The sequence below is a fragment of the Convolutriloba macropyga genome, chromosome 4 (genome assembly GCF_964194025.1).
Source record: "Convolutriloba macropyga chromosome 4, txConMacr16.3, whole genome shotgun sequence".
In the NCBI taxonomy this organism is placed as follows: Eukaryota; Metazoa; Xenacoelomorpha; order Acoela; family Convolutidae; genus Convolutriloba; species Convolutriloba macropyga.
The window spans coordinates 78775125-78801211 of NC_134471.1; the positions used below are offsets into that span (position 1 = coordinate 78775125).

The 26087-nt window shown below is 36.3% G+C and overlaps 1 protein-coding gene across 2 annotated transcripts; it reads right to left on the reverse strand.

Annotated features, from left to right (window-relative positions):
• Positions 1-1158: 1158 nt before the first annotated feature.
• LOC142337918 (serine/threonine-protein phosphatase 2A 65 kDa regulatory subunit A beta isoform-like) lies at positions 1159-25782 on the reverse strand. Of its 2 annotated transcripts, XM_075387558.1 has the most exons (14): positions 25695-25782; positions 25206-25630; positions 24983-25061; positions 24630-24809; positions 23791-23907; positions 23241-23357; positions 22885-22970; positions 22403-22502; positions 21835-22018; positions 19659-19825; positions 16148-16293; positions 9582-9599; positions 8538-8662; positions 1159-2054 (listed from the first exon to the last, which is right to left on the reverse strand). In XM_075387558.1, the coding sequence occupies exons 1-14, from the start codon at positions 25770-25772 to the stop codon at positions 2023-2025; spliced, it is 1854 nt and encodes a 617-aa protein (XP_075243673.1). In that variant the 5' UTR covers positions 25773-25782; the 3' UTR covers positions 1159-2022. The 2 variants fall into 2 exon arrangements, with proteins under 2 accessions (XP_075243673.1, XP_075243674.1); XM_075387559.1 differs by lacking the exon at positions 9582-9599 and having other exon boundaries at positions 1164-2054.
• Between the last annotated feature and the right edge of the window lie 305 nt (positions 25783-26087).

The window sequence follows — 26087 nt, forward strand, 5'->3', positions numbered from 1 at the left end:
TCGTAAACATCAACCAAACGCCTCCAAAGCATGAAGCACAAATCAACAGAGAAGCTAGACAGATGGTCACACTTATCTCAACTAAAAACAGTGCAGTCTTCGGGAGGATTCTTAACTCTCAAAACAAAACGTCTCTCTAACCATTTAACTATTTCAGCGATGTCAGGATTAAAAATATACATAAACGCCGCCACCAGATGGAGCGTATCTCCTTTAATAGCATAATGAAAAATCCAAGAGCAAAAGTCGTACAACCAAGTTAAAATGCCGCAAATTAGAAACCTTACAAAAGCTTCTACTTGACAAGAGAAAGTCAAAAAATTCCAACCAGAACATAAAAATCAGCTGAGCAATCCAAAAATCAACCCCACTATAAACCAAATTAACACAATTCAATTTTTTGGCTTGTTAAAAAATAGGTTCGCAATAATAGCCTGCTTAGATGACAGCGGTTATTAAACTAATAATCTCTGCTCTGCTACAATACTCTTTGGTTTTTGAATGATACCACTCATGTCTTTATCCAAACATTACATTGATATGCCAAATTCAACCGAACAAAATCTACATACCTAGGCTAGAGTGCACTTTAAAATCCTCCTTCCATTAGTTCGGAACGATAAGAAACTTTGTTAAAATCAGAGTCAGATACACTTCCGCAAATTTTCAGTTTAGAAATTTCTAAGGTATTTTTGATAGATTTGCGGAACAAAAAACACATGACATGAATTTTTGGTCTCTCTTACTTGTGATGAGCCCAACTTTTATCAGACACAACTGCACTATTTGATGGCAGATTTGAAATTGATGAGTTGCAAACGCAAAATATGTATCTTTTTTATTCTTCTGAATATTGGCTATTTCTCTCCAACTTAATGCCGATTTCAAAACTTCTGTAAAGACAAGAAACTATAAATTTATGATTCATTCAAATTCAGGTACTCGTCATATCATCATCAAGTTCTCTCGAAAACACACGTTACTAAAATTCGATAAATGATCATCCCCTCAACATCTTTTCAGCAAAAACTTGTAAAAGAGAATTAACAAATTTGGACCAAAACAAATATTAGAAACTTATTTAATGTCATCAAATTTATGAATATATTTGAAAAGATGTTGAAAAAGTTTTTCTCACTTTTAAGCACAGCAAAGTTGAGTTGAAATCAAACAAAACTTATCAAATTACGTCGATAAATATGAATTTGCTCATTCTGCATAAAACTTGTTCAGAAACTGACTCCTCGATTAAAATGAGCAAATTCACCTTTGAGTAGAAAAAGAAAACAAATTGCAAATTAGAACATACAATTTGTAAAACTAAACTGGACACAAATAAGTCATGATCAGTCTAAGTTTCAACAATCGCGAATATGTGAGTTTGTGCCATTTGTATATTTCTCAAACAATAGACAGCTGTTATTAGTTACCTTTTTCTACAGTAAAACACTAAATATAAACGTTTATCATGGCGAAGTGGTGTTTCTTTTAGCAGCAGCTTTTGATGGTAATAAAAAAATTGTTTAAAATGAAAATAACGGGAAGAATATAGTCGTTTTATAATCGTTTTCTCAGCTAAATTTGTGAGATATTTAATTTAGCCAATACAACTAGAAAAAGACAAATATAACAATTCAACTATTTGTTACACATGAGATCTGTCATTCTCTATGTCTTCGATGATGATAATGATGGCGGTATTTAAGTGTTGTGATAGTTAATGCTGCTATTTTGTCGCATCCATGACAACCATATAATGGCCCCATACAAATACAGTAGCGACCAAAACAGATCTGACGAGGGGTTCAAGACACGACTGTTTGGTGGTCAATTTCAGTAGTCAAATTCTGATTCTTATTGAATTGGTCACGCTGCTGTTCATTGAAAGCCTTTGTCATCTTTCGATCCGGATCAAAAAGTTGGTTAAAAAATGATTTTTTTTGTTCCTTTCATCATTCTCTTTTGGCTGTTTGTTTTTTTCTGTTGTCACTGCTGCTGTTTTTGTTGTGGTATTTAAAAAGATTATGCACGGGTGGCCTCTGATACTCCAGGTGCTGAAACACAATCTGCTTATCATTCACAGACAACTGCTGTTTCTATTCGTTTTTGATACAGCAATAAAGTTTATATGCTCAATCAAATAGTATGTTTTTCAAAATTACAACTCGCGTGTTTACAAATACAGACAATCAGGCCGTCCGGAACTCCAGAAATATGTGTCCGATCCTTGAGCGATACTAAATGCAGCAGTAAAAAGCTGTATTGAGCTCCGGGGAGGCGCGGGGGGGGTAGGCTTGACCGCAATGTAATAAATAATGGTTATAGCTCCTATAAGCTTTTAATGCAAACTTTATTACGCAAAGGTCTGTAATGCAATCACTTAGTTGAATACGAGTTGACTCTAGTCAGTTTTTTGGCCGCATCGTTGGTTCACAAATTGAGATCAGAAACAGTTGTCAAAGATAGATAAAAGTTTGAAAAACGAATTACCCGTTCTTTTTCAGTTTCCAGGTTACAAATCTTTTGTTTCTTCTTTCATCCTACAAACACAAAAAGTTTTATAATAAAGCCAATCAGAGTTTTTTTCCGCCACCACTTCAATTTTACATCAATGGTCAAACAGCTTAAATAATATGATTGCATCCCTAACCACCGAAAGCAGTCATCTTTACAACATTCGAGCGGTCGCCAATAAATACCCTGTCAACATTAACACTTTTCAAAATTAATTCGGCTATAATTTATCAATAGCCGCTGTCAGCAACAAAGATAGAAAGAGAACAACAATTTGCAGATTTGCTTACTTTTTCGAGTAGCTGAATTAACACAAAAATGTGAAAGATGCAATTGTGATAAATTATTTCATAAATGTGACATAACTAACGCGAACTTTCATAAATCCTCGTCAAGCTAGCCTCACAAGCAGGCTAGTGAGTCTGCGCAAGACTATTTTGAAATGTCCACCGACAGCTATTTAATCATTAGATTTATTTTTTAAAAAAATCTGTGCAACACAGCTGCCGGTAGATTGTCGCATATCGCTGCGAAATAGACTTGTGTGCACTTTAAAACAAATAGAAACATACCCGGCAGATTGCCGGAAAATAGCCGCCGTTGATTCCAATAAGCATGACTGGGATTGAAATAACAGAAGATATTGAAAAAAAAAGATTTTCGTACAAAAACATTTTTTTAAGTCCGATTTATTTTGATGGCATTTCGTAGTTGAACATACTTCTGTTTCTTAGAGAGAGGCTACAGGGGCTACTATCAATAACAATCAGCATTAGAGAGAGGTAACTAATACTTATAGGACCGACGTTCAAATAGCGGGCATCTAAAATTGGGCTTTATGGGTTTATCCCGTTTCTATTTCTGACTTCAATTTTTTATACTGACTGTTCATTTTGAATTGCTTTGCTGAGCAACTGATGTTCAAAATCACTTTTAGCAGAATGAGAGAAGAGAGAAACTAGCCTAGAGAAGTCAAAAAGATTTCACGCAAAATGTTGAAAAGGCGGCAAAATGAGGTAAAGCGAAACATTTTTTTATTCGACGAAGTAAAAAAAAAAAAAAATAGGAGCGCTATAATAGCCGGCTGAGAAGATGAGGGCGGCTATTAAACATACAGATACAGACGTCTACGCTTGCAAAAAAACCATGATTGCTTGTTGAATTTCGTTTCACAGAAGCATTTTTGTTCCGACCCACTTTAAAACATACTCGGCAGATTGCCTGAAAATAGCCGCCGTTTATTCCAATAAGCATGATTGGGATTGAAAGAATAGAAGATATCGAAAAAAGGATTTTTGTACAAAAACATTTTTAAGTCCGATTTATTTTGATGGCATTTTGTAGTTAAACATACTTATGTTTCTTAGAGAGAGGCTACAGGGGCTACTATCAATACCAATAAGCATAACAGATGGTAACTAAGACTTATAGAAACGACGTTCAAATAGCGGGTATCTAAAATTGGGCTTTATGGGTTTATCCAGTTTCTATTTCTGACTTCAATTTTTATACTGACTCTGTTCATTTTGCATTGCTTTGCTGAGCAACTGATGTTCAAATTCACTTTTAGCAGAATGAGAGAAGAGAGAAACTAGCCTAGAGAAGTCAAAAAAATTTCACGCAAAATGCTGAAAAAGCGGCAAAATGTTAAAGCGAAAAAAGTTCGACGAAGTAAAAAAAAATTACGAGCCCTATAATAGCCGGCTGAGATGAGGGCGGCTATTAAAAAATGAAGAGTTGTGAGTGGTATCATTAGAAAGCCTGTGAAGAGTACAATATCAAAACATAGCCGACAAATAGCCGGAAAATAGCCGCGACATACGCTTGTCGCCTTCCATGGAATTGAAACAACTAAAGAAATAAGATAGATAGATTGACCACCAGTCCTTTAATAGACCACTAGACTTTTTAGGTTAGATTCGGACGGTCATTTTCATGATAAAAACGCTCTATAAGGAAAAAGCTTTAATAGAGCTTTTTCAAAATTTATATTAAAAATCAAAAAGTCATGACTCGAATACTGAAGAATTAGGTCACATACGTTTGGCAATACTTAGAGGCACGCTATTGATCTTTATTACAAATAAATGTCATAAAATTTAAAGTTCGTTAAGTGAGTTCAGAAGTCACTTTTTGAGTAAAATAAATCACGCAATTGACCTAAAAGCAGAACAAATGGCGTCACGTCACTGAAATTGAAAAAGTCAGTGGTCGCAAGAATCGATGGAGTAAAGAGAGACCCCATTTATGTTCAAATGAGGCCCAATGAAAAAATAAGGATTCTGAGTAGGGCTCATGTTTTTTATTGCTCGACAAAATTTTCGTAAAATTTTTTTTACTAATTCTCCACTTTTGCTGACAATAGCTGCTGTTTCAACTAAAAATGTCTAGTCTTCTTACTGAGTCTAAGTAATCAAAGGTTTGATTCGCTATCTATCTAAGAAGCTATTCGTGAAACTATATAATATATATAAACTATAAAAAATAGTGAAATTCACTCTTCGCTAATATAACGTACAATTTATACAAAATTCGTCATTTTTTTATATATTGACATTCTGTCAAATGGTCCAATTCGCTAAAATTAGGAGAAACGATTTTCCTTAAAATGGGCGTTCAGCAATAGCGAGAGTCGTGATGGGCATATCGCGGACGGATCGTTTTTTAAGAATTATTTTGCCTTTTTGTTTTTTGTCAAATACAGACCACAGAGCTTTCAAATTAAAACTCAACTAAGAACAGATCAAATTTACGTGCAAATATAATACATTTAGGTGCAGACAAATGAAAACAGTAATGAAAATAGAATATAAACTAATTTTTGAACATTACCCTTTTTGCTTTTTCTAATTATTGATTAATCTAACAATGAGAGGTGCTATATTTTCTGTTGAAATTTTTAGTTTAGGTTTTATCTGATGCTATTTTGACATTATATCTTTAAAAATAGAAATAGATAGACGGTGAGTTTTGGTAGTAATTAAAGCTTTATTTGATTTTGTCTTTCGTCTTCTCTTTTGATCTCGTTAATTAAACATATCATCTAACCTCTAAAGCGGCATTATTCTATTTGTTAAATGGCATGATTTTAAAGCTATTTTTGAAATATGAATTTTGAAAGTTTTCTATCTCTTCCTCATTAAGCAGACAATTAATTCAAAAATTCGGTTGGTCGGGGCGAAAACATCATGTGTAAACGCACATAACCCAGACTACTTGTTTATTAGAGACTTGCATTTTGACACCAACATTATTTTACATCAGATTAAATTAATGATATTTAAGTTTCAAAAACAGAAGTTACATTGAAGTCTGAGGCAAGTCAAAATAATCACAATAATCTTGCGAGATGGGTGAGAAACGACGTCATGGACACAAAAACTGCCAAAGTTATTCAACAAATGTGACCTTTTCGGCTGTTCTTTGTGAGGAAAAAAACATACCCGCCAGATTGCCAAAAAATATCCGCCGTTGATTCCTAAAAACACCATTGGGAATGAAAAATGCAAACGACTTTGATGTCAATCCCGTTTCTGTTTTTGCTTTCATTTTTATGAATCTTTCATTTTAGATTGCTTCGCTGAGCAACTGCTGCTTAAGAACACTATCAGCAAAACATGAGAAGGATGAACCTAGCCTAGAGAAGTAAAAAAAAAATATTTCACGCTAACTGTCGAAAAATCAGGTAAAAATCAGGAGGTATATTTTTATTCGAAGTGAAAATTAGGAGCGCAATAATAGCCAGCAGAGAAGATGAAGGCGGCTATTAAACATAACCTACTAATTGGGGCGTATTACTCTCAGATCACTGGCGAGCGTTTGGCTTCGTCAGCAGCTAGCTACCGTTTACGGAGGCTAGCTTTAGTTTAAAGGGCTCTTCAAATTATGTCTCAAAAACTTTCGGTTAATCGCATGCTTAGAGTCAAGTAAGGCAAAAGGCCCTAAGGGAACTCAACGCCTTCCAGCCGTTTCCTGTCTATCCCGTTTTGAAGTAGGAAAACTCAAAAAGATCTGACCGAAAATCTGTTATGCGAAAAATCGCAGGACTCAACTAGTTGCTACAAATATTGTCAGCTCTGGCCGAAGATGTTTTAAAAAGGTAAAATCAATCGAAACTAATGAAACTGAATGCTTAAAAACCGAATGCTTCCGTCAAAACGATTATGGAACAACAAACATCAACACTGCATTCCACAAAAAGGATTTGACTAAAAAAGATGACGTTTAAGCAAAAAACTCATTCATCAGAGACAAATTACCAGAATATGAATCAATAAGCAAACCTGGTTGAAAAGCAAAAACATTTGACAATAAAAACCGCAATAGTCTGGAATATCCTTGATAATTTCACAGCATCAGAAAAGTCGCCGAAAATATGCCAAAACTGGATAGAATTCTATCACAATTTGCTTATCAAACCAACTCAACCTAACTCTTGTGAATCGATTAAAATAGGAATAAAACCTCGTTGACAATCAAAAACCACAAATACTCTTAATACAAAACGGGAACAAATTCGATTTTGATTCATGTCAAATTTATTGTCAAAAGCTGCATAGGTGAAAAAAACACGCCTGGAAGCTAATAGCCGCCTTGAAAACGCCGGATGTGAACCAAAAATTTTGGTCTCCTAGCACTATTTTTTACCCCATTTTAACCTAAATAGCAAGAACCAGTATGAACAAAAGGAACTTATGCCTCCTCATTTCTCGACTTTGTTGATTAAAGCATTTGATTTTCACTTATTAAACCTCCTGGTTCAATGTTAGCTTCAATGGTTGACATATGACTCGCATATTGCCGTAATAACTGCAAAATAATTTGCGTGCCGTGTAAAAAAGATAGAAAGATACAGATATAAGTTAAAAACGTTATCTGCCGCTTGAAAAGCTATGTAATAAACATTCAGCAATAAACTAAAACATAACCAAAAACTAATTCAAATTAAATTTCATTTTAAAAGTGCAAAACTCATTTTTATTGTGTGTGACAAGTCATGTATGATCAAAATCTAATCAAGTAAAAGAGCTAAAAACACTTAGCACAGAGAGTTTCTTTTGACTTTTTCTTTGACTTTTTCTATGCTGTGTGAGCAAATGTAAAACGAAAAAGCGTCAGACGACGAAACAAAAAGACCACGAACACCGCAAAATAGCAATGCTTAGCTGACAGCTTCGAAGCTATAAAAAGTCCATTTCCAAAGCAATGTGACGATAAAATAAATAAACTTCAACAGCAAAATTTTATGTAACAGGTACGCTGGAGAGCTCTTTTTAAAAACTTGAACCTTTAGCAAAATGCAACTAGGCCATTTATCTGACCCTTCAAATAAAAAAGCATCTTACATCTTCCCCCTGTTCTGATTTTATTTTGCACCACTGTTTCTAAATTAGCCATGTGTTTGATTTGGTTTCACTAGCCGTTCAAATCGAAAACTATTCTGCGAATCGAAACTCATGACTTAATATAAAGACTTGCCTTGGACTGATATCCAAAACACAGTGTCTTAATTTGAACAACATCAACGCTTTCTGCAAGGGAAGGACGAAGACGAGCTCAAAAACGCCAAAAAATGCTTTATCGAAACAAATTCTTCAAACAAAACTTCTCCAACAGAAATTACCAATTCTGATCAAGAAACAATTTTCATCAAGATCGAGGAAAAGATTTGCTTTATATAAAGAACAGAAAAACTTGAAAGCATTGCTTCAAAATCTCGGTGAATAAATTCTTTGATCTCGGTGAATACGATTTCCCACAAGATTTATAATGAACTGAATATAGTGAATTGAAAAACTTGAGAAAAATATTGCATGCCCATCAAAAATATCAAGAATCGGCAAACCTCGGACAATACCAGAGCCGAACAAACAGGACCAAAAGCTGCTTTACAAAACAAATAGAAGAAAACAGCAAAAGCTCTCTTAACTGCGTAATTTATTTTTTCGCACGATGGCCTGAATTTGTCAATTTTAAACAACGTTTATTCTGGTTGAATGAATGCCCATCTTTTCGAATCATACCTTGCAGTGCCTCGGCAGCGAAGAATCTAACGTCCACATCTGCATCTTCGGCCAGTTTGTCCAACACTCCTTTCATTTGACTCAATTGGGCCCCACTCAGTTTCGAACCACCACCCGATGCACCACTGCGAAAACAAGATGGAAAAATAATTAATAATGAAAAGACAGTAATGAGGACACAAAACTTTTCTCAACGGTAAATGGTCCTTGTAGTTGAAATTTCTCATTTTTTAATTATCGTTTTCAGTTTATGCGACAGCCCACAGCAATGGAATTCACGCACGCACGCCAGACGCACAACTAGAAATTCACGACACACAGTTAACATTACTGAAAATTGCACTAGTGACTTCTAAATATTTCATTATTCACGTGAAAGTTCTAATTCACAAAAATTTTTTGAGATATTTCAGCCAATAAACTCATCCAAAATGGCGGCACTTCTATAAATACATATCATTCGTTTCATTTTTAATGCTCTCCCATTCTATTTTCGAAAGTAATTATCATTTATGTTTGTGTTTCTTTCAAATTTTAATTTCACAGAATAAGTGAATTTAACAAATTTATTCGTAGAAGTTGAATTTCTAAGCCAAGAAATACTTCACAATTTTAGCGAATTGAATCAACTATGTCTATGTGTGACTAACAAAAAGTGAGAGAGTAACAAATTGAAGAAGACAGAAAAGGAAGAAAAGTTTTGAACTGTAGAGTGACTGTTTGTGTTTTCAAAATCACATTAGTTAACATCTCATTGCGATTAATAATCTAAATAGTACGGGTAGTAATACTACTGGTAGTAAATGGAGTAGTATGTAGGACTCTAAGTAGCATACATATTCTACTCAATCTAAGCTCTTTCTACTAATAGTAATTTCGGCAATTTCATTAGCAACACTATAGATAGAATATTTGACAACGTTTGAAAGTGTCTGTGTCAATGAAGTGTTGAGTTCTAGGTACGGGGAGGGCTTTCTAAATTAAGCATAAAATAAAGTTAAGTAGAGGAGGGAGGGAGGGTTTCTCTAAGATGTGCTACTTCACCTTTTGTTCTTGCTCGATCTGTGACAAAAAATCATATGATGAAGAATTATGATAAACTATTATGTGAAAGCAGTAATCGCGTCAGCGTGTGAAGGTTCCATACCAAAAAGTTCTATTATACGAAAAAAATGTGGCGTATCGCCAAAAGATTGCGGTCTAGTACCAAAAAACATAACCGAATAACGTTGGGCGACTTGACCGGTTGGCTTTGGTAGTAGTTAGCTGGGGCTAGGGATGCTAGCATTAGGGCGGGGTGAGCGGAGTGGGGGGGACCAATCGTTGGGCGGGGGGGGGGGGGTAGGGTTGGAGGGTTTGGACGAGAAGGGGGTGCAAATCGACAGGTGGAGGAGGGTAGACCGGGTTTTATGTTACGCGCAAAATTTATGTTCAAAATTACGAAAAATTGTTAGTTGGAAATAAGCAGGTACAAGCCTGTGAATTTTTTTCAGAGAACAACGTGGCGCAAATTGCTCCCAAACGACTGGGGAGCAGTTGGCTTCTTGAGCTAGTAGTAAGCGGTAAGCTAGTTATAAGCGGTAAGTGGACGCTGAATTGTACATTTATAGACTTATAAAACTCAAGAGTTGCTCAGGAACCCGATACTCTGTGGGATTTACCTGTTTATCACCTTTCTGAAGACAAATGTCAAAAATTCAGACGAAAAATTGCTCAAACAGAAAAGCGCATGAAGACAGGCAAGGCCAAAAATCGCAATAAAAAGATGAAAAAATTGCGCTCAAAAGGAGAGCTGAGAAAGACAAGTCAGGAGCCACATTCGAAAAGCTTAGCTTATGTAAACCAAAAACGTAAGCAAAGCATCAGGTGAATCAACAAAATCTAGCAGAACAGGTAATTTTCACAGAGACCTAGCAAGGATAAGCAACAGATTTGAAAAACATTTAAAAAAATCCCGACTAAACAACACAAAACACAGTTAAATTATAAGTTGCCCGCGTGATTAAAAAAACCACGATCAAGAAAGCAAAATTTTGTTCAAACACAGTATTCTCATTCTACTTACAAATAAGAGTAAAAACATAACTGACTAAAGTCGGGCGAATTGCTCTCAAACGACTGGTGAGTGGCTAGCTCCATCGGTAACTTGCTACTTTTGAGGGAGGCTAGCTCTTGATTAATAGGGGAGTGCAGTGAGCACGGCTGGGGGCACGGACGGTCAAACTCCAAAAACTGCCCTTCACACCAAGAATTTATTACTCCAAAAAGTTTGTGACCTCATACTTAGAGTCTAGTAAACCGAAAGGCTCTAAAAGAACTTATTTCACTCTGTGTTTCATGTTTATGCCGTTTTTAGGGCGAAAGTTAAAAGGGTGAGACGAAGAATCGGTTAGGCGCAAACATCGCATTAAAAAAGACCCCAGGACTAACTACTTCCATAAACTTCATTTAAGAGCAATTAAAAACTCACACAGCGAACCCACTTGCTTTTCTCTCCATTTGCTGTTTCTGAGTGTTACTGAAAACAATTGTCTTCAGAAAAAATATCAGGAAGTGTCAACATAGACAAAAAAAGCACAAGACAATACAATTCAAATAACTCAAATACAATTCAAGTAATAGATGACAACTCTTATAAAAAGAAAGGCAACAAGCAGATTGCCGGAAAAAAGCCGTTAATGATTACCATGACCCCGATTGGTACTGAAAAAACCGAAAAAAAGTTAATCTTGTACCAACAGAAAATTTAAAGTGCTAACTTTTTTATTTCATTTCGTTGTTACAAATGCTGCCGCTTCATAATGAGAGGATAGAGACTATTATCAAAGCATTATCTTATTTAAGACTTCTAAAAACAACGTTCAAGTAGTAGGTATCTAAAATTGGGCTTTATGGGATTATCCCGTTTATTTTTTATTCCGTTTTTTGGTCGGGTGATTTGCTCTCAAACTTTGTCAGTAGCTAGCCACGATATAGTGAGGCTAGCTTTAGCTTAATTCAAGGGGCCTGAGGTGAGCGCAGCGGTTTTTGGTTGCACGGAGACCTTACGGCCTGAACGATGTGCAGGGGTGGGGATTGGGGGGGGGGGGCAGATGCGGTGAGGGGGGTTGTGGTGGAGGGGGTGGTTTGCCAACCTCTAAGGACCAGCCTTCACACCAGAAGTATAAGTCTCCAAAACAGTTTCTGTGAATCCAAGCTCAATCATTCCAACTTAGCTATCTGCCTCGAAGTTTAGTGACCGATGAAACTGTACCCAGGCGTCTCTAATGTGGAAAGAAATGAAACATAACCGACTAAAGTTGGGTGAATAGCTCTCAAACGACCGGTTGGCTTCGACAGTAGCTAGCAACGGTTTAGTGAGGCTAGATTTTGTTTAATTGGAGGTGGGTGGGGGGGGGGGGGGGGGTGCATGGGGTGGGGGCAACCGTGGGAGGGGTCTTTGGCTGCATGGGGCCCTTCCGGCCTGAACAATGTGGATGGGTACGGATTGGGGGGGGGGCTCATATGGGGTGGGGGGAGGGTCAACTACTAAGAACCGCCCTTCACACCATAAGTATATGTCTCCAAAATAGTTTGTGAATCGCATACTTGCCTACTAATGAGCTTAAAGGCTCTAAGAGACCTTAATGCCCGATGGGCGCTACCTGTTTATCCCGTTTTTGAGGACGAAATGTCAAATGGGTCAGACGAAAAAACGGTGAAGCAAAAAATCGCATTACAAAAGACCGACAGGACTAATATAATTGCTACCTACTTCGCTTAAGCAAAACAGTAAAAAGCAAAGTCAAACTACCTGTTGTGAAAGAAAAATCACTAGCCAAACTGAATTTTGTTTCAAACACCGCTTTCTTACACTACATTAACAGTAGAGTGAAATTTTTACATGCAGCACCACTCGCTTTTCCCACTACTTTCTGTTCCGGCATAACCAAAACTATCACTTCAATTTGACTTCAAAAATCATGAAAATGAGCCAACATATCCCTAAAAAGACAGCGTCCCAATATAAGTCAAATTCTGTCAATTGTAAAACACTTAGCCGGAAGACTGCGGAACCGACTCGAAGTACAAGTACATATTCACTTAGATCAAAGCTCACAGTTCACTAAACAAAATTAACCTTTACGTTTAAAACACTTAACAAATTGGAAACAACGAAATTAACATTAGAAAAGCCCACTCTGATAACAAAAATTGGTAAAATATCTGAAAAAAACTGCCTTCACAAACTGTGAATCCAATACAACTATTGATTGAAGAACTTGCAATAAAAAGAAGTTTTATCTAATAATCGATTAACAACAGATAAAAAAGAAACTTTATATACAGAGAAAACGAGGAAAGGGAAAGTAAAAACAAGATCAACAACAATTCAACAAAAATCACTTCAAAATGGTAACGTGGTACTTAACAAAAAATTTCAGAGAACACCAAACTAGAACATTGTTTCATCTATTCTTCGGAATTGATAATTGTAGTTTGACAAACATTAACAACAGAAAACTTTACACCACGCGGAAAATTTCATAGCGGGCTCTAAACTCGGTACGGATATACAAAAAAAAGTAACTCTTGAAGTGCCAGAAAATTACCTGTAAATTTACTGACTCTTGAGCAATTTCATCCTTCAATCACAATATTGCTCACGACTGAAGCCCTCGCATAATCGTCTTTTTATAGGTCGCATGTTTCTGCTTTAAGAAAATCACTGACACTCAGGCGTATATACAACATTCATTTACTAGAAAAATAAACACAAACACAATGAAAACCAAAATACACGACCAAAGACTAACCCAATGTAAAGAAAACGGTCAAAATCGCTAAACCATATTAATTATTCTTTCGAAAGTTAGAAAAAAATGTCATCGACAACGCTACGGTTGAACAAAAAATAACTCCTTTAGCAAAACTTGTCTAACACAGCAATTTCACTATTTCACCTTTAAGTCATAACGGCACATGAACATCTGTTTTGAAAAATCCTGTAGAAAACTCCAAGACAAATGTAAGACAACCAAACGAAGGACAACCACAAAATTTCCTCGTTCAGCTTATAGCTTTGCAGCGTTAAACAAAAAAAATACCCGGCAGATTGCAGGGAAACAGCCGCCGTTGATTCTAATAAGCATGATTGGGATTGAAAGAATAGAAGATATCGAAAAAACATAGCTGGCAGATTGCCAGAAAATAGCCGCAATAGATTCGTAGATCGACAGTCTAAAAAAACAGTAAACATACCCGGCAGATTGCCGGAAAATAGCCGCCGTTGATTCCAATAAGCATGATTGGGATTGAAATAATAGAAGATATTGAAAAAAAGATTTTTGTACAAAAAAATTTTTTTAAGTCCGATTTATTTTGATGGCATTTCGTAGTTGAACATACTTATGTTTCTTAGAGAGAGGCTACAGGGGATTCTGTCAATAACAATAAGCATTAGAGAGAGGTAACTAATACTTATAGGACCGACGTTCAAATAGCGGGCATCTAAAATTGGGCTTTATGGGTTTATCCCGTTTCTATTTCTGACTTTTTATACTGACTCTGTTCATTTTGAATTGCTTTGCTGAGCAGCTGCTGTTTAAAAGGACTTTGAGCAGAATGAGAGAAGAGAGAAACTAGCCTAGAGAAGTCAAAAAGATTTCACGCAAAATGTTGAAAAGGCGGCAAAATGAGGTAAAGCGAAACATTTTTTTATTCGACGAAGTAAAAAAAAAAATAGGAGCGCTATAATAGCCGGCTGAGAAGATGAGGGCGGCTATTAAAAAAGAAAGACCAAAAAAATTCGTATTTTCATTGAAGGCTGATCTGTTATATTTTGATTAAAAATCTGTATAAGTTATTGCTGCCTCTATTAGCTGATCTCAAATAACCTTCATTTAGAGTAACACACACCCATTTGACCTTATCTCTTTGAATTAAAGTAAATAAAAGTCAATTTCAAAGTGAGGAAGTCATTTTTGTGAGTGAGGTAAGTCAAGTGTGACCAAAAATTTAATCACGCGCATGAACAAAAAAACTCGCTCCACTAAGAGCGAAAAATGACGTCACACATGCAATTCAGTTGAAATTGCATGAACGAATGAACAAAAAGTGGCTGTGACGTCATATGGTCGTAGCAAAAATCATGACGACGAAATAAAAACCAAGAGAAGGCCAATAATAGCCCCAGCTATCGCTGTGCGGCTATTAAAAAAGATTTTTGTACAAAAACATTTAAGTCCGATTTATTTTGATGGCATTTCGTAGTTGAACATACTTCTGTTTCCTGAAGAGAGGCTACAGGGGCTACTATTAATACCAATAAGCATAAGAGATGGTAACTAAGACTTATAGGAACGACGTTCAAATAGCGGGCATCTAAAATTGGGCTTTATGGGTTTATCCCGTTTCTATTTCTGACTTCAGTTTTTCATTCTGACTCTGTTCATTTTGAATTGCTTTGCTGAGCAACTGATGTTCAAATTCACTTTTAGCAGAATGAAAAGAGAGAAACTAGCCTAGAGAAGTCAAAAAAAAAATTCGCGCAAAATGCTGAAAAAGCGGCAAAATGGTAAAGCGAAAAAAAGTTCGACGAAGTAAAAAAAAGGAGCGCTATAATAGCCGGCTGAGAAGATGAGGGCGGCTATTAACAACGGAACTGTCATCGGGCAAATTGCTCTAAACGACGGCGTTGGTTGTAGGTAGTTTAGGGGGGATCAAAACCTGACACAAATTTAAAATGCTCTTTTTACAATGAATTTCTGCTGGCACTCGGGAACTGCCTATTTATACGGTTTTTGGAGACGCCAACTTAAATCTCTCAAACGTCCAAACGATGTTCTAGCTAAAAAACTCAAACTCTGTTATTCTCTTTCTAACAATTTTGGTGCCTAAGTCTTTGATGTCGGTAGCTAATAGCCAGAAAACACAAAGCGGCATAAAAGATGATACTTTTTTGCTTTGGGATTAAGCAACTATTTGGCTTAATCCTAAAGCCAAATTGGAGCGAAAAATAAGAAACAGAGACAGCCGAAATAGCACCCAAAAAATTTGCATGTAGTAGAATATAGATGGCAAATAAATATCGAACAGATTTGATATTTGAGTTACCGATGCAACCCATAACATCTACTAAGAATTCTTCATTAAAAAACTATCAATTTCTTTCAAATAAAAATCCTATCTCGTTTCACTCTCGAACCCTTAATTCAACCATCCTTTAGTAAGAACCTGTCCTCCGCTAATGAGCATAACAAATGGCGTCATGCGCATGAAAGCGGCTGAAGAGCGGACTGAACATGTGAACAAAACTTCTCGTTTCAAACGAAAACCGAGAATGCTGCAATATAGCTACGCTCAGCCTACAGTTTCGCAGCTATAAATGAAAAAGGAAAAAAATTGCAAACTTCGGTACATACTTAAGAAAATTTGGGTTTATAAGACTCCAATTTCAAACAGAGATGGCAGATTGTCAGAAAACAGCAGAAACTGCTGTGTAGACAGTATTAAAAAACCAAAAATTAGATTTAAAAAACGGAAAAAATAGGCAGTTTATTTGAAACAGCCTCAAAGCAGGGAAAAGGTTAGATGCTTTTGTGGTGCTAAATATTGTTTGTATTACTCACTTGGTGTTCTGTTGTGCTGTCTTTAGTACATTGCAGATTGTGTGAATGGTCTTGCAGACATTGAAGCGGACATTGGGTACTTGGTCAGCCGCCATCTGGTACACAATTGGCAACATGTTCTCCTCCACCAAAGAAGTCTCACAAACCTATACACACGCACACATTCCGCGCATGCCATTCAGTCAATATAATTTGTTACGGATATAATGTTTTCTGACTTACATACACGAAAGACGCCCAATTATTTTTACCCTTTTCCATTTATAGACCAACCACGAAAATGTAGCCCATGGTAACATTTTGTAAATTAGGGTGGGGGTCCTATATGCTCTAGCCACACTATACTGGGGGGATACTGAAAAGGTGCAAAATTTTTACTTTACATAATTTACTACTGTGAGGGTGGGGAAATATATAACTCTTAACCACGAATCAAGGCGACTTATGCGTCTTTAGGTGGTAGTCTTAACTTGTTCTTTGAACGTTAACCAATAATAGTTGGTTGAAAACTTAAAACATAGCTGGCAGATTGCCAGAAAATAGCCGCAATAGCTTCGTAGATCTGCAGTCTCAAAAAACAGTAAAAAAGACAGACCAAAAAATTCGTCTTTTCATTGGAGGCTGATATGTTATATATATTTTGATTAAAAATCCGTAAAAGTTTTTGCTGCCTCTATTAGCTGCTCTCAAATAACCTTCATTTAGAGTGACACACACACACACACACGCACACACACACACACACACACACACACACACCCATTTGACCTTATCTCTTTGAATTAAAGTAAATAAAAGTCAATTTCAAAGTGAGAAAGTCATTTTTGAGAGTGAGGTAAGTCAAGTGTGATCAAAAATTTAATCACGCGAATGAACAAAAAAACTCGCTCCACTAAGAGCAAAAATGACGTCACACATGCACTTCAGTTGAAAGTGCATGAACAAATGAACGAAAAGCAGATTTGAAGTGGTTGTGACGTCATATGGTCGTAACAAAGATCGCGACGAAATAAAAAACATAGCACGACAAGTCCTGAAATAAAATCCAAGGAATTGAATGAAAAACAGGCTTAATGTACCTGACCAGCAAATCAATTGAACAATCCCAGCCAAAAAGACGAAATCTCGAAAGTTGAGAAACTAAAAGAATCAAACTAAACAAAAAAAACAATTATTCCTAAAACTCTTGAAGCTTTTAACTTGCAGGCCATTTATGACACAATTCAATATAGTCATTAACTCACGCAAAAGACTTGAAAGAGATTAATTTGACACTACAGGTAGATAATCTCGAAAAAAATGACAAATCTTCAAAAAGAAAAGTGAAAAATGCTTCAAATTAAAAATTTAAAGATATTTTTCAAAAATGTGTCTGGAAAAAAGTTCAAATCCATTTTTTCTCTGTGGAGTTCTTTCTTGTAACTCGTCTGCAACATCTAAAAAGTTTCGTTGGCCAATAAAGATAGTTAAACTCAGAAAATAACGAAAAAAATTCAAAAAAATTGAAAACAATCAAAAAAATTTAAATTGCAAGCTTTATTTAAAAAATTAATTACATTTGCAATCTAAAAAAACAGAAAACTATTTTGTTGCCAATAGAAACTCTGCAATAACATACTAGCAAACTCAATAGCAGCAAACCCCTGGCCATTGAGGAAAAGACTAAAATTTCAGGAAGTCAAAGAAAAAATTAAAATTTGAAAATCGCTAAAATTTGTAATATTTAAACCTTGAAACACATTCCCCATTACCACTAGAAACTAGGCAGTAACCTATTATTAAAACCTATAGGAAATGTTTTGGCTATTCAGGTTAGAGAAACCTAAAAATTGACAACAATTTTCAAAAATTTGAAAAAATTGGCTTATGCCATGGCCAATAAAAATTTTGCAGTAAACTATTAGCAAATCCTAGACAAGTTTTATCAAAAAATTGGTAAACTTTGTGAAGTTTAAAGCCATTCCATTACCACTAGAAACTAAAAAATAACCTATTATTGTGACACCAAGAGCTGAAACAACAAAATTATTCAAAAACTTGAAAAAATTTTTAAAATTAGAATAAATTACCATGTTTATGTTTGGTGTAGCAATACATATAGCTCTTAAAATGGCCATAAAAAGTAATTACGTCTTGCAAAAGACCTTTACCAACTTTTACAAACCTCAATTTCAGACTGGTGCAACAAAAAATCTGAAAAAAAGACGAAAAAATTGCAACATTTTGGGCTGAAAAACTTCTGAAAATGACCTGTTAACCTTGAATTACGGCCTTCCCAGTAGCTTCACCACTCTAAGTACTTGAAGAACTACTAAACGCGGCTAAGGGCCTCTGATGAAAATTGATGCCCGCTGAGCTTTACCTGTTTATCCCGTTTTGAAAGCTCAAAGTCATGAAAAAAAGGTGTGAAAACATCTTACTAAAATAAAAACATAGCAGGACAAGTCCTGACGTACAATTCAAAGAATTTTCATTGACTAAACAGAAAACTAGACCAAGAACGGACTATGAATGGATTGGAAAACCCATTTAGAACAAAAATCCGATCCAAAAATTCGAAAAAACTGTAAAAATCAAAGTGAAATTGCCGCATGTGAACAACAAACCACTAGGGAGAAAGCGAATTTTTCTTCAGACACTTTTCTCACTCTGCTTAAAATTAGAGCGAAAAAAATTCACACCGCAAAACCACTCGCTTTATCGCTCCACTTCCTGTTTCGGCGTGACCAAAACCACTACACCAATTTGACTTCAAAAATCATGAAAATGTGTGAACAGATCTTAAAAAAAAACATAGCCGGAAGAACTCCGGAAACGACTCGAAGTGAAAATCCATTTAAACGCCATCCAACTACTCATCAAATAAAACGTGCCTTCACTAATTTATGATTATCTTGAAACAAAGTCATGAAACAAAAAAGTAAAAACAATAAAATCAAATCTGTTAAAATTTGTTCAAACACTGTTTTCTCACTCTACTTTAAAACTAGAGCAAAAAAAAATTCACGCCGCAAAACCACTCGCTTTTTCGCTCCACTTACTGTTTCGGCGTGACCAAAATCACTACTCCAATTTGACTTCAAAAATCATGAAAATGTGTGAACAGATCTTAAAAAAAAAGACAGCGCCCCAATACAATTCAAATTCTTTGAATTGTAAAAAGACAGCACCAATACAATCCAATTCTTGGCTTTTAAAAAAACCCAGAGAAGGCCAATAATAGCCCCAGCTATCGCTGTGCGGCTATTAACAAAAAGTTAAAACTTTTTTGAAAACTTGGTAAGCATCTATGGTAAATATTTTGAACTGTGGTCTCCGGTGATAACCAGGTTTTGCAACAATATTGTATCTGTTACGTAATATCTGTTACCTCTAGGCGCAATATACCTTTCTGTCGCGTACGTTCAATCTATTTCAACCTTTTATGAGATTAGATATCGGTTTAAAAATCTATTAATTTTAAGCGGATGTGCTAACTAATTAAAGAGAAGAAATGCAGTGACAGACTGACCTCTGCTAGTACATTAATGCAGAATAGACAAGTCATTCTGTGCAGGTAGTTCTGGTCATTGCTCATCTGGACTATCTTTGGCAGGACAGAGGCACGTGCCCAGTTACTACCAAATATGGCAACCAGTCTCTTCAGGTTGTTCGTTGCTGCCTCCCGAACAGCAAACACTAAAAGACGCGTATGGTCAATTTCTTACATACGCTGATTGAATTTACCTAAAAATAGTTCTGCAGACGTCTTTGCAAATAATAGCATAGACTACTTTTAAAATGATTTAATGGATCTTTACTGTGTGTGCCCCCCAAGACGTTATGCAACCCGACAGACATGGCACGTGTCATTACATGGTAAATCATTATGTAAAATTATAGCACGGTCGTCTGGGGGGTACAAATAATATGCACTCAATAAGCTTGGGGGGCACAAACGGAAAGATGCGATTCAATAAATCAGTCTATTCTTAAGTTTTTGTACAATTTCATTTAAGATGCACTTACGTCGCCATCCTTTCTCAATAAAAAGCTTAACTATCGTTACCTCCTGTCCTATATAATGAAGCATGGTGCATTCTTAGTGAATGGAGGCGGGAGGGAGGTTACAAATATTGTTTACCTCAAAGAAAGCCGACCGTTTATCCGATAATATGCAAAACGTTTACAAATTTCGAACATAGCTGGCAGATTGCCAGAAAATAGCCGCAATAGATTCGTAGATCGGCAGTCTAAAAAAAACAATAGAAAAGACAGACCAAAAAAACTCGTCTTTTCATTGAAGGCTGATCTGTTAAATTTTGATTACAAATCTGTATAAGTTATTGCTGCCTCTATTAGCTGATCTCAAATAACCTTCATTTAGAGTGACACACACCCATTTGACCTTATCTCTTTGAATTAAAGTAAATAAAAGTCAATTTCAAAGTGAGGAAGTCATTTTTGAGAGTGAGGTAAGTCAAGTGTGACCAAAAACTTAATCACGCGCATGAACAAAAAAACTCGCTCCACTAAGAGCGAAAAATGACGTCACACATGCAATTCAGTTGAAATTGCACGAACGAATGAACAAAAAGTGGCTGTGACGTCATATGGTCGTAACAAAAATCATGACGACAAAATAAAAACATAGCAGGACAAGTCCTGACGTACAATTCAAAGAATTTTCATTGACTAAACAGAAAAACTAGACTTAGAATGGTAGAATGGACTATGAGTGAATTGAGAAAACCATTTTAGAAAAAAAAAACAGATAAAAAATAAGAAAAAACAGAAAATCAATGTCAAAATGCCGCATGTGAACCAAAAAAACCACTAGCGAGAAATGAAAAATTAATTCAAACAAAAAACTAGGTCTAGAATGAGCTGTGAATGAACTGTGAAAACCATTTAGAAAAAAATCCGATCCAAAAAATCGAAAAAAAAGTAAAAATCAGAGTGAAATTGCCGCATGTGAACAAAAAACCACTACCGAGAAACCGAATTTTTGTTCAAACACCGTTTTCTCACTCTACTTTAAAATTAGAGCGAAAAAAAATTCACGCCGCAAAACCACTCGCTTTTTCGCTCCATTTCCTGTTTCGGCGTGACCAAAATCACTACTCCAATTTGACTTCAAAAATCATGAAAATGCGTGAACAGATCTTAAAAAAAAAAAAAGACAGCGCCCCAATACAATTCAAATTCTTTGAATTGTAAAAAACATAGCAGGACAAGTCCTGACACACAATTCAAAGAATTTTCATTGACTAAACAGAAAACTAGATCAAGAACGGACTATGATTGGATTGGGAAAACCATTTCGGAAAAAAAATCCGATCCAAAAAATCGAAAAAACTGTAAAAATAAAAGTGAAATTGCCGCATGTGAACAAAAAACCACTAGCGAGAAAGCGAATTTTTGTTCAAACACCATTTTCGCACTCTACTTTAAATTTAGAGCAAAAAAAAATTTCACGCCGCAAAACCACTCGCTTTTTCGCTCCATTTCCTGTTTCGGGGTGACCAAAATCACTACTCCAATTTGACTTCAAAAATCATGAAAATGTGTGAACAGATCTTAAAAAAAGACAGCGCCCCAATACAATTCAAATTCTTTGAATTGTAAAAAAACCAAGAGAAGGCCAATAGTAGCCCCAGCTATCGCTGTGCGGCTATTAAAAATAACTTATCCACATTACCACTAACCGTGGTCAACCAGCCATGCTTGGCAGAGAGCATTGAGACGATCATCGAAGAACTGTACTCCAAGCTGTTCAGCCAAGAGGGGCATGTACTCATTGATGGCCAGTCTCACCCTCCACTTTGTGTCCTCTGCCAGTTCTGTGATTGCTGGCAACAGGGACTGCGAAAGCTGCTGGATTCCAATTACCTAAACAGGACCATTTTTGACAGTATAAAGAAAGTTAATCTCTAATATGTAAAATTTTGATTCTGATGGCTATCCGTTTAGACGTGTAAAATTGTCCGATCTCTGAGAAATCACATTAAAGCTCAATTTAAACAAAAGCTGTTGTTTTCAAATTGAAATAAATTTCTATCAAATATGCGGTCCTAAATTATATATCATTCGCGCAATCAAAATTCGATATCTTTTAGGTATCCAACAGAATGTCGAAATCGATGCTAATCTATTTTCTTTATTGAGCTCTACCTAAGATCAAATAAAGCAATTAATAAGATCTCAGGACAAAACAGACGTCGATATAGCCATGATATCAGTGAAACTTGAGTGAAGAGAGGGTTTCTAACTGACCTTGTTGACAGACTCTAGATTGGAGATGATGTTTAGTCTCACTTCTGCGCAGTCATCCTTCAACTGGGCCAGGAATAATGGCAACAGGTGCTCAATGGTACTGAAACGCAGTTTCAAGTACGAAAATCTAAGTTTCTCCGAGTATCGCACGTTTATTCTCAGTTTAAAATCTCCCATAATTACCAAATTGAGAACCGTAATTAAATTAATTGGACTCGAATGGTGCCGAGGATGATAATGATTAGAAAACTCTTTGCCTTACTAGTTTGAACCACTATGTTATAATCTGAGTTCAAATCTTGATCTTAAAATCATATTTATAACAGCCTTATCGAACGCTTTTTATTACGACGCACTTTGTACGCAATTCTGAAATCGTCATCAAAAATTCGCCAATTAAAATCAAACATAAGCCATTTTATACGTGTCCATAGTTGATAGACAATATCAGAAGGGGTTTGTCTTTTTTCAGATTGACTCACATGTCTTTGCCGACAATAGGAGCAAGTCCCATAATGACAGAAGCCAGAGCTGTCTTCACGTGTTGGTTCGTATCATTCACCAGATCCTAAACACCAGATTGCAAATTTCAAACACTCTCTTCAACGATCTTTTCACTATGGTAACATAAGAGCTGCAGCCGTTTTTCAGAAAAGGTATATACATTTCTATATTTGCTTTTCGCTAATTTTTTTTAATATAATACCTCACAAATTTTCTTCCATTCGTGGATTAGGGAGGTTTCTCCATTAGATTTTTTGCCTCCCAATATTAACAAGCAGCGCAAGATATCTGATCGGAGTTATTTTTTCTTGAATTAGGTAACTGTATGACTCACTTTGACACACGGTAGAATGTTGTTCATGACGACTGTCTCCCTGGACGAGGTAGGAAGCGCCTCCGCGAAGTCTTTGATTTGTTGGGCTGCCATCGAACGCACCTCTGCTTCATTATCCTGCAAAAAAAATAAAGTACACTCATACATCCCCTGAAATGATTTGATATAACTGAAAAACTTTAAAATGACTATGCTCCTATCTAATTCATTCGCGATTCCTTTTCATAATACAATGGGATAAAATTCAGTTTGCACTAACCACTGCGCTATCAGGCACTTATTTTCTGTATGCTGCAACCGATTTTATATTAGCAACAAGTTTTACTTCGGAGTGAAAGCATTAGAGATCATTCAAAAATGAAGCACGAAAGCGTGAAAAAGTCACTTGGGAAGTCAAAGAATGTTCTAGAAGAAAAGCGCAAAACGGTAAAGCAAAAAATTTCCATAAAAAAGACCAACACGTTTACAATAATTGCTATGAATTCGCTCAAGAGCAATTAAAAAGGATTTCTATTCATTCAAGATGTGATCTACAGAGAGGAGAGGGTACCTTAAGGAGTGCCTGGAAAACGGTGACCAGTTCGTTTTTGGTCAGATCTGGTCCCAGTGCCTTCTGCAATTCTGTGAACTTCTCCGCCACCATGTATCGTACTCTCCATGACTTATCCTAGAACACATACACTCCACAACACGCTCAGAACAGTTCTGAAGAGAATTCTAAAATTGTCTTGTCTGACATCAGCGCTAAGATCAACCTGATGAGCTCACAGTCTTTTAATCTCATTAATTGTCGTTTAAGCTTTCCAAAACAAGCAAATACCGTATTTAAGATGTGACAACCAGTAGCATGGGTCAGTTACATGCAACTGCCAAGAAAGTGCCATAAACCAATAACTTTTTCATCAAAGCTGCTACCAACTACAGAAATAAATCTTACAAGACTCGACTCACTTCTCTCTATCCAGAACCTACACTATACGTTCAACGATACGGGCACCGATTCGAGATAAGCCAGTCTTTCGAAGAGTCACATAAATTTGCTGAAAACGCCCGTTCAAAGTTTCAAAATCCGGCACCGTATATAGGAAAACCAGTCAATAAATAGATCTGGCATCTTAAAACTTGTACCGGAGCGTTTCAAGCTGACTTGTAGATATAAATTTGGGTAAATTTTTGCTCTTACACCACAAGCGGTCTTAAGCGTGGGACTACGATGCAGTGATGTTTATATTTCTCATGACGCAGCTCTAAAAGAGCTATAGTGCCTTGTCTTTAAATTATATACGATGCAGTGATGTCTCATAGTGGGGGATCACTACTCATCTATTGGATTGTCCTACGCGGCTTAATATCAACCCCCCCCCCCTTTATTTTATAAAAAAATCTTACGTCACAAGCGGTCTTAAGCGTGGGAATAACATGTAGCTCCTTGTCCTCTGTCTTGTTGAGGAGTGAAGCTATGGAGACACATGCCTCGACTGCCAATAGACGAACACTGTCCTGTTCGTCACTTGCCAAGTTCACAAACATCGGAATCACTACGTTCTTCAACGCATCCACTTCCACGACCTGTATACATGGTATGCATCAAGGTAGCAAAATTTGCGGAGCATAAATTTTTTTTCGCATCATAATTAAAACAATCACTCTAGTGAATAAATAACTTTCTTTGAACTGATGATAATTGGTTTATGCATATTACCATGGTTGGGTTTCACTTAATCGCTTGATAACTTCCTTACCTTAGCAAACTCTCCAAGTTTTCCTGCGGCTGCCCGTCTCACCATAGGAGTATCATCCTGGCAAAGTTGTTTGAAACCTCTGAAAGCATAGGAAATGAGCAATGATTTATCAAACCAATAATTTCCGGAAGCAATTTACGACCATTATTTCTAAAATCTATCTTTCAAGAAAAATATAAACCTAGTGTGCGAAAAGGGAGAAATTATCAACGAATTTACTAACGCTCTTAATTCTTCTTTCATTGTAGCTCCAACATGTGGATATGACACACTGTACAACCCACAAGCTGATGCTCGAGACGTGAACCAGTCGCCTTGAGTCAATCTCTTAATAAGGGGAACAAAAAATCTTTCCATATGGTCAGAGTTATGATCAGCAGCAATTTTTCTCAGCGATTCCACGGCTTTATCTCTGACTACTGTCTCCTCAACAGTTGCTAGACTCTCCAAAGGCGTTAAGAGAATATGTGCATATTCTGCGCCTCCAACAAGAGGAGTAAACGATCCTAATTGCTCGGCGAGAGCAAGTAGTACTTCATCTTCGTCATAAATAGTGTCTGTGAGGAAAGGAATGAGCTCTGATCGTGTGCGCTCAACGCCAAGGGCCAGACTAATGGTAGAAAGCTTTTTGATCGAAGTTAGTCTCAGCTGAAAGACATGAATGCGATTATGTCTGAATAGTATTATGAACAAAAAGTGAAGACAAGGATACCTGAACATCTTCGTTTCTAAGCTCGTCAATGAGAACTGCAATTGGGTACAGGGCTTCATCGCCAGCGGTGTCGGCCATGTTAATAATAATTCTGAAAATAAATACCAGCTGCAACCTTAGTAAGTCATTGCAGATAACAGGCACGTCAGCAAAATGGTAATGCCAAAAGATGTGGCTTTCAATTATAACCCCCTGACAAAACAGTCCATTCACCCAAAAATTTTTCGAGAGAGGGGAAAAGAATTCCATTCAATGTCCGTCAAAACATACCGGCAAGGAATTTTATTGGACTATTTCTAAGACCTATTTTGGGCTATTGAATACTGTCAACGGCACAACGCACCTACTATTTACAATTTCTGATAAAAACTTAGAACATAACCGACAAACATC